Source organism: Argentina silus (genome assembly GCF_951799395.1).
Source record: "Argentina silus genome assembly, chromosome: 8".
NCBI lineage: Eukaryota > Metazoa > Chordata > Actinopteri > Argentiniformes > Argentinidae > Argentina > Argentina silus.
Window position 1 is genome coordinate 7,729,469 of NC_139662.1, and position 20,597 is coordinate 7,750,065.

The 20,597-nt window shown below is 44.7% G+C and overlaps 2 protein-coding genes across 5 annotated transcripts in view; both read right to left on the minus strand.

The window, feature by feature from the left end:
* plekhg5b (pleckstrin homology domain containing, family G (with RhoGef domain) member 5b) overlaps window positions 1-11,036 on the minus strand; it is a gene marked incomplete at its 3' end in the record, with an annotated part of 49,860 nt that extends 38,824 nt beyond the window's left edge. For all 4 annotated transcript variants that reach the window (XM_083675150.1, XM_083675148.1, XM_083675152.1 and 1 more), the window contains exon 1: window positions 10,897-11,036. In XM_083675150.1, coding sequence (XP_083531276.1) covers window positions 10,897-10,978 — 82 coding nt within the window. In that variant the 5' untranslated portion in view covers window positions 10,979-11,036. The remainder of the gene's footprint in view (window positions 1-10,896) is intronic.
* A 2,740-nt stretch (window positions 11,037-13,776) lies between these two features.
* nol9 (nucleolar protein 9) lies at window positions 13,777-20,155 on the minus strand. Its single transcript, XM_083674506.1, has 13 exons — window positions 19,803-20,155; window positions 18,906-19,465; window positions 18,551-18,773; window positions 18,199-18,329; window positions 17,959-18,100; window positions 17,688-17,784; window positions 17,370-17,467; window positions 17,103-17,264; window positions 16,688-16,940; window positions 16,447-16,561; window positions 16,104-16,278; window positions 15,819-15,952; window positions 13,777-15,501 (listed from the first exon to the last, which is right to left on the minus strand). Exons 2-13 carry the CDS (start codon window positions 19,410-19,412, stop codon window positions 15,376-15,378), a joined length of 2,163 nt encoding a protein of 720 aa, XP_083530632.1. The 5' UTR covers window positions 19,413-19,465; window positions 19,803-20,155; the 3' UTR covers window positions 13,777-15,375.
* Window positions 20,156-20,597: the final 442 nt, after the last annotated feature.

The following is a 20,597-nucleotide window of genomic DNA, read 5'->3' on the forward strand; positions in this document are numbered from 1 at the left end:
GACTGCTGTTGTCCCACTGAAGGCAGGGGCAGGGCTGGGGCCTCTCCATCTGTCTCTCTCTTTCCTTCTCTCTTTCTTTGTTTTTCTTTCTCTCACACTTAGGCATTCCGTCACTTCTTCATTGTTTACTTTCACTTATTTCCGTGTATGATTCATATCTCTCTGATGTTGTTTCTGTGGAAGTCGGCCTGCGGCTTTTATCACCCAAGGCCATCTCTCTCTCTCTCTCTCTCTCTCTCTCTCCCCCTCTCCATCTCACTCTCCCCCTCAACTCCCTCCCCAGTAATGTCCCCCTGTGCGGGGAGCTGGGAGCAGGCCGAGACGCGCTCTCACTGTGTCCTCTCTCTGCCAGCAGGCCTTCTGCTAATGGCTCCCTCTGGGTTTACAAGCAGCAGGCTGCAGAGGGAGCCTCACACTTTTAAGGAGCTTTTTTTCTAACGAGGCAGCAGTCTCCTTGACCACAATGAGGCTGTACGCCACGGCCTTTGTCTAGAAGTCTTCCACTGGTCTGCTTTTGTTGTTGTCATTTTAAGTTACTCACCAGTCACCAGAGGATTGTTTTGTGAGGAAATGAGATGTTATTGATGTAGAATAAGAGGACAATGCTACCTTGGACATAAACAGATTACAAATATACTAGCACATTATAAGTGTAACCTTATAGTCTATTTACTGATGTCCTTTCACTAACTAGGGGCAAATTAATACCATGAGCAGTTTGTAATAGAGTACCCGGTTTCTGCCAGGACGGGAGAAAAAAAAAAGCCTCACTCAGACAGCTGCATTATGGGTAAACAGAGTATGTGTTAACATGATGACGCCAGCCCAAGGTAATGACAGAGGTGTGGACCACCACAACAACCTGACTCAGCATCCTCTGACACACTCCCTCAGCCCTTATTAACCTCAACCCACAACAGTAATAGAGGTCATGACCTCTTATCTTGCAGATACACCTTCATCAACACTCACATCCTCCTTCCGTTTTTACAAGGACCTTTTTTTAAAAAAAAAAATTTATAACATTATTATCAGCACCTCACCTCACTCACTGACACTCATGTTCTGGTTCACTCTATTTCACTCCTCCTCACTCCATTTCTTCTTTTCCCTTTCTCTCTCTCTCTCTGCCTGCCTATCTGCCTCTGTACTGCCTGTCTCTCTGATGAACAGGAATTCCTGAACTCAGCACTGCTGATTAAGCCAAAAACAAACAAACACAAGCACACACTCGACACAAGCACACACGTGACAGCAGACAATGAGCTTGCACACTAAAGAGACAGTGGAGCGTCCAGTCGCTGTCTCCTACAGAGAGGTCCGCACTGCCCTGGGGCACGGTCCCAGTGAGCATCCATAAACATGACACAGCACTGGGGGCAACGTGAACATAACACACGTACACACACGCACACGCACAAAACACACACACACACACTTTAGAGCGAAGATGGAGTCCAGCTGTGATGTTGGATCCTGGCTGTTTACCCACCACGATAGCCAGCGATGGCCCACCACTACCTCACCCTCTTATGGAGCCTATCCATCACTCTTACATCACGTCATCCTGTTGAAATGTGTGTCCCCATCTCCCCATCTCACCCCTCCACAACCCCTGGCTAGAGCCCTCAGAACCTCACCAGCACAGCTCCATGTTTAGGCACAGACAGGCCGAGCCGAGCATCACGTTCAGTCCTGAGCCTTAAGCACACGTTTCGAAGGAATGCTAAGAATGCCCTCAGCCTGCGTTCAATTTGGTGAGCTCTTCCCTATGTGGCACATAGGGGGGTCTGAGATAAGCTATGCTATTCTCTGTTCACTTTTATATTCTCTCTCTCTCTCTGTACCGGCTGGTAACATAACACACCGCTAGGCCGGGAGGAGGAGGAGTGGGCCAGGTTTATGCAATGGCTTCTGTCTCTGTCTCCTGGAGGACAAAAGACAGATGGCAGGCTGAGACTGAGAGAGCTGCCAGGGAACAAGGTGTTTCCTCAGACTGGGTGAGTAGCACTACAACTCGCTGTCTGTCTGTCTGTCTGTCTGTCTGTCTGTCTGTCTGTCTGTCTGTCTGTCTGTCTGTCTGTGTCAGCCCAGCTTATTCAGTGTAGTGTGGCAGGCACAGGCAGGGCAGCACTGTGGCCCAGTATGTGATGATGGGGCTCTTAGAACTCTGCATCAGGATGTCAGGGGCCCAAATGGCCCCAGCATGAAGCCTAGTTACACAGACATTACATGTTAAATACTAAAGAGCATCCGCTAAAGAAACACTTTCAACGATAAACACCATTTCGAGGCTCCACCTGATAGAACAGGGAGAGAATAAAGCTCAAGTGAGGTGAATTGGACCATAGTGAGTGAACCGGCGTTATTGGAGGTTTCACTCTTGTATACTCAGCTGAAATGGTGGCCAGGCCTGAGTAGGCTGGCCTGGTTGGCTGTTCCACAGCTGTTATTAATGCAGCATTTTCAGTGGCAGTGGGGCCTGGACTAAGCCATCCTGTTGATGTTGTTTTACCCCCGCCGTGGCACACACACACTATTACACCACACCTAAACACAGACATGCTTCCTCTACTGTCGAAGTCAGCAGCCCAAACAACAAGTGGAAACTATTCAAGAGGGGTGGAGGGTCACTCAGTTTGGATGGATAAAAACACAAAACACCTGATTCTAATTTGCTGATTTGTTTGCGTACGTTTCAGGCCATGGACAGATGACACAACAATGGAATATACAACTTTTAAAAGGAAAACTATCTTTTCAATTCAATTGAAAACACATTGCAAGAGGCATACTAGTCAAACATCCATTGAGTAATGTGTCATCCATCATATAACTGAAAGTGACTTCTGTAGCAAACTTATGGTACAGGATTATTACCCCAGCTTATAATACTCATTAAACCATACTTAAGAGGGTCATGTGAGGATCCTTACATAACCAGAATGTTTGAGGGTATTTATGTCAGAACATACAGTAATTGGTCCTTTGGGTTTATTATATAATATGACCCTGTGTGTGGGCATTTTCTTTATGAGCTATGAAATGGCATGCATAGAGAGGTATGTTCCCTCATTACTGGACCCTGAGGCCGATTATGGCCTGAAGAATGCTGGTTTGTACTTGGGTTTAGGGATAAGGAGACTGTGGCTGGGGCTGAGGGATGGACTGGAGCTGGGGCTGGGGGCTTAAGGATGGAGGACTAGGCTGAGGCTGGGGCTGAGGGCTGAGGGATGGAGGACTGGGCTTAGGGATGGAGGAGTGGGGCTGAGTTATAGGGCTAATGTAGGGCAGGGGACTGGGGGCCAGGGGTAGGGCTGGGGGTTGGGGCTAGGACTGGGGGCTATGGTATTGGGCTCAGACTAGGACTAGGACTGGGGTTGGGGCTGGGCTGTGGCTAGAACTGAGACTAGGAACGGGGGCTGCCCCAGCCAGCAGAATTGAGAAATGTTTTCAGTAGCAGCTCAGGGCTTAATTACAGGGCCGATGAATAGGTGAGGATCAAAGCCTGTCATTCCCTCTGTGGCAGCATTCCCACCTCGCTCTGAGACACGGCAGTCTGCCTCTGCAGACACCTTAAGCTGCCCAGCCCAGCTAGCAGGCCGACCTCCAAGAGGCTGGCTGGCTGGGAGAATTGGATAAAAAGCATTCCTGAGTCCAGTCCACTGTTATCACTGCTTCCCTTTTGCTAATGGTATGAAGGGGCACATGGCGGGAAGCGAGTGCACTGAGTGGAGACAGAAACGCAATTCAGTTCAACTATGCACTCCCTCAGTGGTAAATATTTCATCTCCACTCTGCATCTGTTCCCATCCGCTCTCCTCTCATCTCATCTGAGGTGCTCTCTCGATGCCAGGTCACTGAGTGCTTTCCACGGAAGAAGAGAGCAATGGAAAAAAAAAAAAGGGAAAAAAAAAAAGAGCCTTTTCCATGATGGTGCTGAAATGCTGAGGTAAGAATCGCTGATGTATGTGAAGCAGAGAGCACCTGCTTGCAAAAAACGGGCTAGATTTCATACTGCAAGGAGTCAGTGTCATATAACAATGTGGGGGTATAATGGCCGATTCAGATCAACATCATCGGCCTCATGGTGTTAATGACATGCTGAGGGCTTTCACCATCGCTAACATGATCCCCTTACCATGGCATCATATTGCCAATGCCATATTAGCATACAAAGCTACATTTAAATTAGGCTAAGTAGCCATTGTCTGGTTATGACATTAAATTAGCATGCATTTATTATTAGGGTCATTAGTTTTTCTATAACCTTTCCCCCGGTCAGATCCCATGATCAGGAAAAACTCTTGGCCCTACCGTACACCACCCAGTTGGCTGCTGTAACATGTCCCTCTCCCCCAGCTTACCGCACAGGTCATGGATGACGTCCAGGGAGGAGGCCCAGGAGTAGCGCTCTGCCCCCGCCCCCAGCTCTGTCAGAGACGATGGGAGGGTCTCCAGCTCATACGCACCCCTCTTCTTCCAGTACAGGAACATTGTGACTAACTAACCGGTACGCATCAACCACGATATGGTAACCAGTGGTACCGAACACCTGAACTCTGATTTAGTGCCTTCCGATCCTGTCCTTAACACTAGAGCCTTCCCCTCATGCCACTCCACAACCTTATGTACCCATCTGCCAAAAACAACCTACTGTACATCTTCCTGCCTAAATCAAACCTTTCTCACCAACCCCATCTCAGAAGAATGTCCCAGTCCAACTTCACTCAACTCTGCTAACAGCTAATAATTCATTCAAAAACTGCACCTGTGGAATTACCTTATCCTGCTCAACCACTAAACACTTGCTTTGAACCTCCTCTCCAAGCCTGTTCCTCACTGTTGGTCCAAGTGGGCTAAAATGAGTCCAGATTTCCCTCTAACTACATACTAATTACCTCTCTGAGGCAACCACTGCCTTGGTCTTCTAAACAGTATGTTAGTTTTATCAGATCTGTTATACTGACGATTTTTGGCAGCTGCTATATCAATATCATTGCCTTTGAGGACCTGTATTGAGGACCTGTATTGAGGACCTGTATTGAGGACCACAGGTCTCTAAGCCCTCACTGCATCATGCCACAACCCCAACAGTGCATCAACTCCATCAGCAGCCCAATATCCATTCCTAATAAGCTAAATCCATTACATTTCCATTCATATTCTCAACAGCCCTGATCACTTGTCACTTCTTCTTGTTCCTCTTGTCCTCCAGGGTTCAGGTGTTATAAAGATCCAAACAAAGTACTGTCAGACAAGGTGTTATCCTCTTCCAAGCCATTTGCCTGTGCTATTCCTGACCATACTGTGAACTTTAAAGCATATTATGTCTCCTCTTAAAATAGCAGTCCCGTCTTCACAAGGTATAGGAACCCCAATTCAAAAAGCGAGCAATATTTTCTTTGTCGTCCCTCTCCACAGGATTTAACTTTATCCATAGTAAACTTTATGAGACTTTCTGAAACTTCCCCTGTGCAACAAGCTGTCCGGTGTCATAGCCCGTGTAGGATCTCTGGACGATAGGGGGGCATTCGACCCACACCATCAGACAAGTGCTGTATTCATACAGAGGTGAGTTGCATGCTGGGACTGGCAGTCTGGGCCAATGGCTCTCGAACTGGGTGACACAAAGATCTCTTTTAAACTGCCTCCTACACTGAGTGAACTTTCTTTATGTTTTGCTCAAACTGTAAAAGCCAGACATTTTTCTGCATTAATTAGAGCTCTTTATGTCTCCAGAAAGATTTATTCCTTTTTTATGAATGTAACAAGTCTGTGATGACTTGGCTCAGCTATTTCTGTGGAGGTACAATGCAGACATTGGGAAACATGGCCTACTTCTGAGTGATAAGAAAGACTCAGTAGTGACCAACAAAGAAACCCGATTTTTTCTTCTTGGAGGCTGCCTAGAGACAAAAGACATACTTTTCCACTGTCTGTGAAAACGGAGGAAGGGGTTAAAACCACAGAAGTCAGATATCACAGTCTAAGCAAAACATTTCCCCAACGTTGCTGAAAGGTTGATGCACTGTTATTACGCATCTAAAATAGAGAGAAGAAGAAATACTGTGAGAACGTCCTGTGCTAGCTGAGTAGGGAGGGACGTCGTCGCAGTCAGCGACCCAAATGTCCAATTTTGGGATAAGAAATTAGAGGGTAGGATGAGAGCCGGTTAGATGCTCACTGCTCAGCTCTGGGCTTTGCAGACATATGGTAATAATCTGAAACAGCTTTGAGTGCACTGCTTCCTTTTTAATGAAGAGAGCAGTTGTACGGCATGAGAACTGGGCCTGCAACTCCAGGGCCAATTTCCACCTACTGCAGAGACAAAGAGGGAACAAGAGTAGGGCATTAGAGAGTCTCCCTTTCATCATGTCTCAATCAGGTCAACCTCCAATAAAAGACCCTTTAGTATGAACCCCATAAAAGGACCTGTTATTAGACTGCAACTGACATCCAATCAAATCCATTCTTAATTAGACCCACATCCAGTTGTATTGCAGTTGAGAGACTCAAATATTGTTCCTCAAATTAAATAAAGTCCATAGAAAATGTTTCTGGTACTACTGCTACTTCTCCTTCAGTATCTGCTATCTTCTGCTAAGTGAGGAAAGCATGGACACTAACAACCAGTACGACTATCGTGTAAAATGAATGAGCTCCTCGGTAAAATCACACTCTCTAAAGTATTAATAGGGTGCTGAGGAACAAGTGTTTGATCGTGTGCGAGTACAAGGCTGCTTAAATGAGAGTGTGTATAAGTGTGTGCGGGAGACAGTGTTTGAGTGAGCGTGTTGACAGAGGGAGTGCAGTCAGAGACTTGTGCGTGCCCATGTGGAGGAGGTTCAGGGTTATATTTAGCAAGGTGGCCCATCACACAGGCAGTGGTGGTTAACCCCTTCACCACCAAGCTCAGGAGGAGCCATGAAGGACTCCCCTATCAGAGGACAGCATCTGAACGCTAGTGAACAGACACAATGCTTGTTACACTGTACTTACAATAGTAACGACATAGTTATACTAGCACTTTAATGACATATAGTAATACAAGCAAAGTGTTACCTTCAACTACTTATAAATCCAAAGTGTTGTTGGTCCTTTAGAAGCAAAACAAAAGATTTAAGACATTTTGAATTAAGCATTCTGACAAAACATGACAGGGACACAGAGTCTACTCTCACAGTGAGACAATGACTGGACAGTGAGACAATTGTCTGTTGAGGAGAAGTAGCCTATTCAAACAGCTGCTTACAGAGACAAGGCAGTGCTTCATATACTTTCTCAGATTATGGAGCCCGAGGCCAGGACAGTCCACTCCAAAGAGGTAGTGATGCAGATGAACACATCGCTCCCTCCAAGGCCTTTGTTGTGCTTCTACATCACTGAGCATGTGCTGTGCTGTTCAAAGACAATGCTACAGGCGGCAGGCCTTGGCACAGGCTGGCAAGGTTCTGGGCAGCCCTCTCCACTGGAAAACTGGTGAGCAACCCCACCCAAACATTGCACCTCCCCCTATCTCTCTCTCACATTCACACGCACGCACCCGGCACACACACACACACACACACACACACACACACACACACACACACACACACACACACACACACACACACACACACACACACACACACACACACACACACAAATGTTTACAGGGTAGACTATATGTACATTGAGACCTTCTTAACATTTAACAAAAAAAAGAAATGGAGACATCAGTGCATCAGTTACCCATTTGCAAAAAGAAAGGCTGTGTGTGTGTGTGTTCATACCCGCCAAGAAAATTACTATCAGACATGCAATTTAAAAGTCCATCTTCAAACCACCAGTGAAGAGGGGCAAACAGCTGGTGTGGCTTTCTTCTGTTGATATGAAGAATCCTTTAATTGATATAGTATGGCTGAAATTGTAGTGGGTCTACCCATGGAGAGGCCGACAACAGAAATCAAAACACTTATTCTCTGAAAAATATGGTTACTGTTATAGGGAGGGCTATAATGCACATAAACAGTAATTTGGGCAGGGTGAGGGTTGTGTGGACACGAAGACGGTAGAGGGGACACTTTCTGAGGTAAACATTACCTCCAATACTCCCCTAATTTAGAGAAGGTGCCTGTGTATGACCTCAGGATAGACCCTCTCTAATTATCCACTCTATGGTCTAAGAGCAGCACGCCACAGGTCCCATTTAACAGGGTGTGGTTTTCTCCAAAGGAAACCGACAATGACGATGGGTTAGAATTAATAGTCACCTTCAACTAACTTGTTTGCAATGCATTAACCAAAGTGTGGTGGTTCAACAACTCATTTGTTTGACCATAATCAAACCGAGAAGAAATGTTCAGTTGGACACACTGGCCTATGTGAATGCGAACCAATAGTCCGTTGGATTACTTCATGAAGTGATTGAATCTGGACCCATTGCACCTCTGATAAGAACTCTTCACAACAAATGCATCAAGCCTAGTCTCTGTTAAATGACACAGCACAGCTGACTAAAAGAGGTTGAGAACGCCTCTTTGGGTAAAAAATGACAGTAAAAATAAGTAACCATTGCTCTGAAGCACAGCTTCACTAAAACAAGGCTAATAGCTGTAAATATCGCTTAGAAAGAGGGTGAGAATGGTGACAGAAGAACACTAGTACAGTATCAACTTCTGCAGACCTTCCAAAGGGTACTTGTAAGAGAGAGGGATGATTACAAGTATGTGCATGGGGGAAAAATGGCCTCCAGCTGTGAGCATACGTTTACGGCCATGACTTCATCTATGGCCCTTGACACAGCTGGGAGTGATAGCACTTTCTCATGAAGGTAAAGACTGGTATATACGTTAACAGCATGCCACCTTTGCTACAACACTTGGGACCTCATTCACACAGTATCAGCCCTTTCTATGTGTACTGGGAATAGCACACACTGAAATGTTAATGAACCATGTCAGAGGTAGGCTAGTTTCTCCTGTCATGAATGCGTAACTGTACAAGAATCAAGTCAATCTGAGCAACAACAAACAACTCAATTGACTCCACTAATACATTCACTAAGGTTCCTCTACACATAGTTTAAAGGACCTGTCTAAAGTAGGACATAGACATGCTGGTTGTCAAAACAAAGTTGGCCGGTTCTAATTCAAATAGATGGGTATCACGCAAAGATAAAGCAACTAGCTGAAACAGTCACACATACCGTGGTCAATCCTTTTATTAGCAGTGACGAGAGAGAAGGAAAAAAAAGGGAACAAACACCACCAGACCAGCAGCAGGAAACGACAGGAAAGTAAAAGGAGGAAAAGAAAAGGAAATCACTGCAGAAAAAGTGGAACAATGGAAAGACAGTCCAAAGAAGGAAGTTGAAACCGGAATGAGCCACGAGCCACGCATGGACCCCTGCACACACCAGACGAGACATCTGCTCCCAGATTAGACAAGTGTGTTTAAGACAGGCTTAGGTCCTGTGGTCTGGAACACGGACCACCCCAATGTCCTCTCCAGGCTCTACTGTACATCTCAAGAGTCAAACACACACAAGTTTACAGTTTCTACAATAATAACATCTCTACTGCTGGCCTTGCCTTGCCAAGCATCCATTCAACAAGGTTTCATCTGATCCGGGCCGTTTTGGTTATTATGTTACTGTAAGCCTATGGATGACTTCACTTAATAGGTCAAGAAGCAAACTATGCAATCACACGTCATGACGGCAGTCCCTTTGTCAATAAAACATTCATAATTCATAATTCCATCCATTGGGCACAATCAGCGTGTATTTTTGTTGTGTTGTGGAGGCCAGAGAGACCAGACAAGACATCTGGTCCCAGTCAGATTAGACCAGTGTGTCTAAGACAGGCTTAAGACCCTGGTGGCCTGAAATACTAAAGGATTCCAGACTCTACCAATTAGGCTGCTCAACTTCAGCCCTACAGTCACATACAGTACTAAGGCTGCTCCATGTGCTTAGGCAGCGCCATTCTAATCTGATTGCACATCCCAGGAAAGGTGTGAAACAAGAAGACATTATCAACATGCAGAGTGCTTGTTGTAGAATTGTAAGAATCGTAACGTCTTCAACGTAATATTCACCTGTCTTGCCCTCTGATGCATGTCCTGAGAAGGACGTGCAGTCCAGGACAACAAGTAAAAGGAAAAATGCAATCAATAATGTTGATGGAGAAGATTTACAAGCAGAATAAATCAGATTCCTCGGTTGACAGTGCTATCTTCAGGCAGACTCCTCCTCTGAGTGTTCTAGAATCAGAATGTCCTCTCTAGCTCAATTTTCTGACAGAATTACTAAGGCTTCCCCCAAGCTGTGATGATTCTGTCCTCAGGTCACTTGCCAAGAAAGTCATCAACTTGGGGATAGAGACATTGGATTGGTAAACTGGTCAAGGCACCAGAATCTGTCAAGCAATCCCTGGGGTCAAAGTTGCATGGTTGACTTGTTTACATCCACCTAAGCTGCCTTGACTCTGTGGGCCAAAGCTCTCACAGGCTACATTAGAGTCTATTCTAATTGAGATCTGTTCAGAGTGTTGACAATTAAATAACTGAGCCACAGAATTTGATTAAACTAAACTCCATGTTCTGTAAGCACCAGCCACATTGAAGCTCTCATTAGAATTGCATTACATAGTTACACTGTTTTTCCACTTAGCCTACGTTACAGTAACATGTGTTATGTACAGTTATATTTAATAATTAATAAAGCAGTATGATAACAAGGGAATACAACTAAGACTGTTATAAATCTAAAGTGCATCAGAAATCATTTTGGTCAGACCATTATGTAAATGATGTAAAAGATCAGGGAGATGAAGAATAATGTGGTGAAAGTGTCTTTTTTTTTTTTTTTTTAAAGTGACAGCTGGTATCTACACGTAGGTTACTTACTGAGTCGTAATCGGAGACCAAGCCAACTCCTTGGAGGTGACTTGTGCAGAACTGAATTCATGGTCCACTTGTTTGGAACCATCTATGCATGTATTCTTCGTCTTTATCGTTGAAAAACCTTAACACCCTCAGTGGTAAATGGTTGTTGCTGTTCGTCACCAATTGGCTTGTGGTCTGTGTCTATGCCATGTTATAATAATCACTCCAATGTATTGCCTAGGTGGCAGACAGTCAATTTCGCTTTTCATAACATAGCTCTATAATTGAAACGCCGTGCGTGCTCTTGAAGAAGAAAGATCGGTGGCAATGACAAAGCTTGAAAAGGACGCAACCTGTTCATAGACAATGCATTCCATAAAAGTCAAACTTGCGCTAATAATAGCTGAGTGGTTCAGGTGGAATGGGCTTGATACATCTTTATTCCACAAATGGCGAGTAGACACACACCGCTGTTCTAATATCGGCTATGCAATAACCTGTTGCTGCATGAAAAGCAATTCTCTTCGACGACCTGATCCGAAATATTTGTCCAACCACTGGCGTTCGTCAATTGAACATCAGTCTCTTCTCATCGGCGCAGAATAGGCCTATAGTCTTATCTTTAGTAGTCCATGTAGTCCATCGCTGAAAACATTCTGGTTCAACTTTCAGCAGGGTAAAGTTGGCAATGTTATTCCCCGCCTATAGTCTCGCCGTCTGTCCCTCCGATTTCAACCATCAAACGCCTTTTCCATTCATTCGGCAGGCAACCCCTCTTTGCGAATGCTTTCTTTCCCTGTCCAATTCAATTGACACTATTTGCCGCTAGAGGCGCCAAAGAGAGTATATACCTCTATCATTTGACATACAGTATAGTTTCATAGTCAGAAAAAATACTTTCATCTATCACTGAATACTGTTTCATTTAATTGTTTCACAAAAATCAGGGATGCTACTTGGGTCTACGTATTGCCCCTTTGCCATATGGAGACTCACATAAATTGTGTGAGGATCTCATAAATCAAACTACAAAACAATTAAATAAATAATACATTTGGGAATATAGCTTGTATAATGTAGTTGTGTCACATGCCAGTTATGTAAGAAAATGATAACAACTATCAAAGTGTGGAGTGAGTCCCACTCCCATGGATCTCCAACCACTTTTGGAGCAGAGGATGGTGCCATTGTGTGGCTATGCTGACGTACACCCACACCATTGTCCTTATGTTTATTATGCATGCTTTGACAAACTAACAGTCGTTTCTTGTTGAGTTTGCCTGTTTGTATTAAAAACCAATAGTCCACAGTCTCATGTGCTTCAGATTTAGGCAGAGTGGTGTGGGTCAAATATTAGATAACTTCCCCAAGACTATAACCTCCTTAACATTTGCCCAATTCATCTACAAGAGAGTATAGGCCAAGGATCTGCACGATCCTGTCAGCCAGGTGGTCCTCAGATGGGCCTTGTAGTCATAGCCAAACCCTAGAACATTCAGTCTGCCAGGTGCACCGCATGAGGAATAATTTTTTGAATAACAACCCATATGCCTTCATTTCTCAGAAGTTCAAAATTCTAAGTAACCCCATCCTAACCCAAGAAAGGTCTGTAACAAGTTAGTGCTATGCACTCCTGATTAGTGATTATTCATGGAGATCAAGTCACATGCAAAGTCCTCATTCAAAACACAGGGTCTGTGAGATTTGTAATCTTAGCAGCAAATTACATTTTCTTTCTAATTGAAAAGAAGTATATTACCCAGACAAAGTGATAATCTCAATGATTCCATCTTTCATTTTCCATTAGAGCAATGGCAGATATCAGTCCTATAGTCCTTTGTTCCTTTCTGGGTGGTGGCCGGTTTTCAAATCAGTTGACAAATCTCTGCTTTACTGTAAAGTTTAAGCCCCTCAACATCAAAGATATACCAAACTTGCAGGCAACAATGAACTGACCATTAGAAGAAGAAAATGCCTTCGTACTCAATGCATGAACTTACACCATTCCCCATTTACATTCGTCATGACAAACGACCCAAATGGTTTAGTCTACAGTTGTAGCAGATTTCATCAGACAAGCGCTGTGTGTTTACTCCTGGGCTTTTGGCTCTATTTGGACTGTATGGATGGGACCATGAACGAGGGGGACTTCTCTTTGGGTTGCATGAGCTCCCAGGGAAGACGTCTGCCTTGACAAAGTACAAACAATGACGTTGCGACAATGCAGCTCCAGTTGTTTGTATGCCCCCCCACCCTCAACAAAGGGGTGGGAAATGGTGAACAAAGCAAAGTGAGGGGGCAGATAGGAGATGTTAAATAGCCTTCTTGACAAATTAGCAAGTCTCCTCAGTGGGAATGTATGGTCACAATGAGCCCTTGTTTACTCCCCACGTCAATATAAGCCATGATTGTTTATTTTGGAGGCTCACAATGCTTGATGGCAAATGGATTCATGACAAATGCTATATTTTTCCTCTTCCAGGAGTGCTGGAATGCATATGAAAAATGTAGATGCTCAAAAGGAACCTTTCCAGAATTCCTACAGGTAGTTAGTTAAAAGGTACCATTCTCTTGTACCATATAACTAGCTGTAGGTGAGAAATCTAGATAGGTTCCCTTTGAGAATGTGTCTTTCCTATGCATAATGCATAATTCCAAATCAGCCCCTTGTGGATCTGAGGATTGGATAGATATAAGCAATGTCACAATTGCTCCACCTTGCCCTCTGATAAGCTAAGTGAACATGTCCCCATATTGCTTACCACTCCAATCCTTTCAAATCTACAAGAGTGATATGGAATTCAGCATTATAGTTTGTAAACTGGAAATATAAACCTGAGCGTCACTGCCCTCTTGAGGACACAAAAGGTCAGATAAGACCAGACATGACACTCTGACGACTGAAAATTGACTTTCTTTATTATTCATTAATTCTCAAACAACTACAGTGACGTCAGCTCACAAACATTATGTTGTTGTTACAACCGAACTACTGATATGCACCTCTCTATCATGACCTGCATTTCAGTTCAGCAAGACAGTCGACTTAAGGGTATGTTTGAAGACAGAATGACAAGAGGGTGAGATTAAGAAAGAGGCAAAAACTAAAAAAACTAAAAGTCTGATGTAAACAGAAAGAGGGGGATTGGTGACAAGTTGCCATGTAGAATTATTCTGGTCTCCTCCAGTAACAGATCTTCAGATATTCTTAAGAGTTCTAGAATGTCTCAATTCTATTCTGGTAACAGGGCATATTGCTGACCCTTTGGCCTTTGCCTCACCATAAACGCATTAATTACAGACACAGATCCCACCTTGTCAAGGTCAAATTACATTTACAGTATTAACTGCTAAATTACAGGACCACTAGTCCACTACCAAATATGTGTAACAGAGATATACATATTTAACATGGATGGAATAATGTGTAACAATCCTTTAATACACTATACTGTTACAAATGTATCAAAATCTAATTTTGGAAATGAAGTATGTATTTGTAAGTGTTATCTAGTACCTCTATGGATGGAGTATTGAGTAAGTTACAGTCTAATGTTTATGTTTTGATGAGTATCTTCACATGGCCAGTAGACAACATGACTACTGAGTGACATAATTGGAGACAATCAGCCCCAAACCCTTTCAAGCACTTTAATGAGCACCTAACTGACAAACTGCATTATGTAACATACACATTCACATGTAATGCAACATTAAGGGCATCAGTTTTTTTTATTATTATCAAATAACCAGGCTCATCCTCATATAATTGTCTCCTTGGGCGATTTGCCCACCAGTTTTACTATCTATCATAGGTATCATACCATAACATTTCGCTAAATTGTTTTCCAACTGCTTTTCAAAACAAAGTGTGTATATTATGACATGGCTGCAATGCAACAGCTGCTTGGGACAGAAAATGTTTTTGCTTGATAATGGACTGCCTAGGTCAGACGTATAAGATAACAGAAGCAAACACACACACGCACACACTTTGCATGACCTGACAACTACAAGAAAAAGCTCAACCTTCAAAAAAATAAAAATGATAGCAATTTTTAATACAGTATTGACATTGTGTACAATCTTGGCTTTGGAATGTCACCCACCAGGAATAAACATTGAACTATGACATTTAACTCCATGTCCTTGATATTGTCCATGTGATAAAACACAAAGGAATATTAAACTATTGAAACAAAAAAAAGAGAAGTTATTTCCAGGCATATTACATGAGGATGATGGCCTGTCAACCCAATGACTCCTGTCGGCGACGGAGTTGGCCTGCACAGCGACGGCCATCACGAGGAGAGTCTGGAGCGTCTGTCTGAAGTCACTCACTCTAAGCGCTCAGTCTGACGATCCAACGTCTGATCCTGAACCTCCACTTCCATTCTGTACATTCAATGGTGACTCTGGGCCTCCGTGTTTGAAGTCAGTAAACAAGGAAGGTCAAAAATGCAGAGGTTTCATCATGTGAAACCAAGATGTCAGTTGGTGTTATTTGCCCTGGCCTTTCAGCTGGCTAGGTCTCATGAGCCCCTTGTAGACGTGAAGCTTCCCAGCTCCGGTGAGCTCAAAACTGTAGTCCGTTGTGATGTAAGGCGGATCTCCCTCGACGCCCGGCTGTAACAGAGAGAGAGGATACAGATGAAGCAAGCAGGAGTGATTTGAGCCAACAGAAGACAAGACACAGATAGTGAGGAGGTGGGCAATGTTGACTAAGAAGTCAGTCAAACAAATGTTTAAATGGATTGGGTTACAGCCACTGCAACTGTAATTTTACAGTTTTTTTTTTTTATGCCTATGTTTGTATTAGGGGTTGATATAAATGTAAAAGTAATATAAATATAGGTGTGTATGAGGTGTGTATGCTGTATGGGGACTAGAGAAGCTGCTGTTTTTAGAGTGGATGTAATGTGTGGGGGAGTGTTTCCTCTGACCTGTCCTGTGAGGAGGGAGTCGGGCAGGGAAATTTCCCCCAGCAGGAGACAGTTGACCTTCCGCAGGACAGAGGGAGGAACAGGCGTAACCAGGAAGTACAGGCCCCTAGCCATGTCCACGCCTCGAAGGACACCTGGATGACAAGAGACAATCCGGCTTAACAGGTTACTCTCACCGTAGACTTACTCGTACATTTGGAGATTCATGGCTGTTTTGTGTGTGTGTGTGTGTGTGATGGATTACTTTTGTCCACTAGTTAGAAGAGTGTGAAAGCGCATACGTACCGAAGCCCACGCAGGAGCAGATGGGGGTTTGGGAGAGCAGTACCGGCCCCCCCCTGCCTGCTACCTTCTCTCCCAGGCAGCACAGTCCCACCAGACTGGCGTTGGCGGCGTAGAGCATATGTGTGGGCGCCACGTCACAGTGGGTCACACCCACAGCCACGGCCGAATGGGGAACCTGCAGGGGGGACAGCACACAGTGAAATAACAACCTTTGGAATTTTAAATCATAATAATGTTTGTATTATCATAAACAGGAGTACCTCACTGACTGCAAAGAAATGATGACAGGACAGAATTCTAAGATGCTGGCAGATGATTCTGTTGCCTCCTAATGCGTTGTTACCTGGTAGGGGGTGAAGCAGTGTAGGGGTCGGATGGGGCCTGGGTCAGAGGACTGCAGATGGCTGAAGTAGCCCAGCAGGGCCAGGTCACGCTGCTCGTTACTACGCTGGTGTCTCCTGTGGAACATCAACAAGAACACAAACCAGACGGGAGAGAGAGAGATGAACCCAGAGACCTGAGGCCAATCATTTTCTGCAGGATAACATATTTCCACAGCAACCGTGGCTGTTCGTAATTCTTACAATATGCCGTGACGTCCCACTCCCTCAAACTCCTGGTGGACACTGAGAAGTGTGTGACTCCGTTGGGCAGAGTGGCTCCCTGTGTCCTCCCCTAGAGCGGACTGGGCAGGGGGGTGTGTCTGCCAGCCGTGTGATGACCTCAGGAACTCAGGGGTTAGGGGAGGACACACGCGGTTATCGCCTTGACTAAGCTGCACCACGTGTGACACGTTGAAGTGACGAATGACGTCCACCAGCATCTGAAACCCAAAACCTGAAGGAAGAGATATATAGCAGTTTAGGACACATCTGGTTATGAGTAAAAGTTGCTTTTAGTTCTCTCTCAGTCCCCCCCCCCGCCAGAAAATCACAACATACCTTAAATCAATGCAATTATCTACTCAAATTAATTATGAATGCCACGGACGCTGCTGACCTTTGACCCAACCCATGGTGTTGATGACGATTGGGGTCTCTCTGTTGTAAGAACGCCACAGGTACTTGAGGGACTCCAAGTAGCGGTCCAGGTCAGATTCACAGGACGCCTGACCATAAAAGATCATGTGATCTGGGGCGCGCTGGTGTGTGAATGGCGGACCTGAAAACAACACACAAATAGGTCATAGATTGACATTGTAAACAGCCCGAAAGTTCACTGGACAGGTTGTTGCAAGGGGAGATCGTTATTGAAGGCGGTACATACCCAGCAGCGGCTCTTTGACAGTCGACAGGGAGAGACAACCTGAGGGGGTGAATTCTGTCTGGCCCAGGTCACACTCCAGGTATTCTACACTTGCAGTGCTGCACAAAAACACACACACACACACACTATGAGCGTTGTATCACTGCGGGACCCTTCAATCCATTTCAAGAGCCGTGCAACAAACGCATGGGTGATATCGCAATCATCAGTAATGTGACCAATGATGATTTGGACAGACTCCAACACAAAATATCATGCTGGTGAGAAATTGGGTATATAAATGGTATTGACCATAGGGTATTGACAGAGATCACTCACTGGTTCAGTAAGGTATTGATGAGGTGGCGGTTGAAGGTGGACTTCCCCATGTTCTTGGGACCACATACAAGGATGACTGGACAGCCATCCAGCTCCTCTGTGGATGGAAAACAATCAGTAAGTAATCAGTGTAAAACATCTGTCTCCATCATGTGGACAAAACTAGAGAAATATAACAGACTATACCACATCAAAAGGGTTGAGGGGGGAAAAAAATGTCATGATAGGAGAGCAGGATTGAGATATGGTATACGTTAACCGTGGTGTTCACCTGCACAGGCGTTGACCAGGCTGTTGAGAGCCTCCCTGTAGCTCTGTGACATCATTAGGCCGCCAGCAGTGATGCGCAGTGGAATCATGCCGGTCCCCGAGAGAGGAGTGTCCAGCATGGCTGACATGTCACTGAGGTCCTTCTGTAAAGTACAGGGGGGGGGAAAAGCCTGTGTAAGAAAAAGGCCAGGTGAGGAGGGAAAATAACACATGCCACATTTGAGAACATCAGTCAACCCACCGAACTGAGTCCAAACAGCTCACTGAGCTCCGGGAAGCTGGTCAGAAACCGTGTCAAAGGGGTCTCCAGAGGCTCCAGCAGAATCACACAGGAATTGGAGTCCACTTCGCTTAATAGCCTCTTACGTGGCTCTGAACAGAACAACAACAAAAACATTTGAGCGAGTGCAACATTCCAATACTAAGCAGTTCAGCACATCAACACAGGAAAACACGATATGGGCTACAGCGTTTACAGCGATCAAACCACAATTTGATACAATCAATATTTAGAGGAACGCTGAAGAAAGCCTCAATACGAAAACGCAGATAACTTCCATGGTGTCATTTGACAGTTCTCCATTGCCCCCTACCTGTGGAGAGGTAACTGCGGACGATGGCTTTGGCCTCTAGACGGCCCTCTTTCTTGGTCTTGAGAGGGTTTGAGAAATCGCTCACGGCTGTGATGGTGAGAGGGCAGTGTGAGGAGGGGGAGAACAACGGGTACGACTGCTGACCCTCTTCAATGGTAAAACCCAGAACCTCCACCCTACCATACAGGCACGTCAGAAGGCACTTTCCCCGGAAACACATAGTCTGCAAGAGAAAGAGATATCAATTGTGATAGTCAACACAGCATTAACAAAAGAACAATAAAAACATGGACAGCATGAGGTATTAGTAGAAAAACAAAGATGAATTGTCGTGCAGCCTAAAAAGCCTGCATACCTGGCCCTGCTGCATGACCAGTACTGTGCGATTATGGACGTGGTCTCGCTCTGCACAGTAATGAAATGCCTCCTCTTCTATCCTGCCTGGAGCTGCTTTGGCTGACACCGAACTCTCCATGGCGTCATGACTCTCTGCACCATTCTGGAGAACAGACTGGGCAAAGGAGCTCCAGTCCTGGGAGTCCTCTGAATCACCTCCCTGCTCCCGTTCTCCTCCTCCATTACTTAGGGGATGAGAGGGGGTCCTCTCCGTGGCCTGAATCTTGACCTGCCTGAAGCAGACAGTCTTAGCCACCTTCTTCAGTCGCTTCAGGTTGGGCTTCTGTTTGCTAGAGGCCTGGTGCTCTAACTTAGCCATGGCAGTGCTGGGGCTGAGGTTGGAAGAGTCTGTGTTGCCGATTCTGTTCTGCTTGAACCATTTTGTATTACACTGTAATTTACTGTGTTGCCTCGCAGCCTTTCGAGACTTTTGCTTGTGCTTGGGAGGGACTTTCTGTACTTTCATGTTTGTTTTGTTTACAGCTCTCAATCTGCAGATAAGGCGAAAAGGGGGGAACCCTAAGAAGATATGACAAAATCAGCAAAACACTTGACAGATACACTCAGCAAGTGCTGCAATGCCAATACTGTCTATGACCAAAATGAAAACATAGGACAAGTTATCTAGCCCTAAGCAGGAATCAATCAATACAATATATCTCCTATTGTAACTTAGCTACTCAACTTATCAACACGCTTATCGATAACTTCACATTTTATCTGCAATTATATTTCTCCATTAGACAGTAGCCAACTTACGAGCTAGCTAACCTAACAGTGTTGTCAGTCTCATTCTCTACTACACTGGCTGGATAGCTATCTGAGCTAGCTAACTGGCTAATGTTGGAGAACTTACCCCCCGATTAGAAAAAGGTTGGATACCAAGAAGCAGCACCTGGCGCTTCTCAAATCATATAATGATGTTTCAAGCTTTATCGTGTTAGCTAGCTAACTCAACTAAAACAGTAAGGGTTGAGACATTGGTCTAGTTGTTAGCTAGTGATGGCTAAGCAGGTTTCAACATGTGAGCACACACCGACGCGAGTAATTATTTGGCCAACCGTTTTCATCACAGCGTAAACTTCTCACGAGGAAACAGGGTTAGGAACAATTTCAACACATTTCTAAACAAGCTTGGATCTGAATTTCGCAACACTTCAATAGTTATTTAAACAACAACTGAACACACAAAAATAACTTATCGTTGCCCGCTAGACATCGGAACAGGAATTATTTGGCCGATTCTGTGCAATCGCTAAAATATGATGGACAATGAATACGTTGAACGGAGTTCGCGTGTGCCTGCGACTGGCTAGCCCTCCCCCAGTGTGTGTGGCGCCCCCTACAGAGCAGGCTTGCTAAATTGTTTACACGTGTCGAGCCAAGTGTTATTGTTATGATCCTTCTATTTAGTTAGTTAGTTACTGCTTAGATTAGAAAATAATACTGGTAAACATTGCACTAGGAACTTTGAGATGATGCGATGGGTCCTGGCTGCTTCTGCATTCACTCAGACCCAGGACTCAGATAGCCTGACTTTTATCCTAAAAATACGGATTGCTGTGCCTACCAGCCTAGTTTGTTATTCTAGATTAACAGACACGCTGTGTGCGCTGGCAAGATGATCCATACACATTTTAATGAGGATGCA

Excerpts from the sequence above, each read along its gene's own strand:
- nol9 (XM_083674506.1), bottom strand. The coding sequence starts at position 19,412 with ATGAAAGTACAGAAAGTCCCTCCCAAGCACAAGCAAAAGTCTCGAAAG. Across the intron at positions 18,101-18,198 it reads AGCTGTTTGGACTCAGTTCG|AAGGACCTCAGTGACATGTC; the intron begins GTGGGTTGACTG and ends TGTACTTTACAG. Across the intron at positions 17,265-17,369 it reads TGTCAAAGAGCCGCTGCTGG|GTCCGCCATTCACACACCAG; the intron begins GTATGTACCGCC and ends TGTTGTTTTCAG.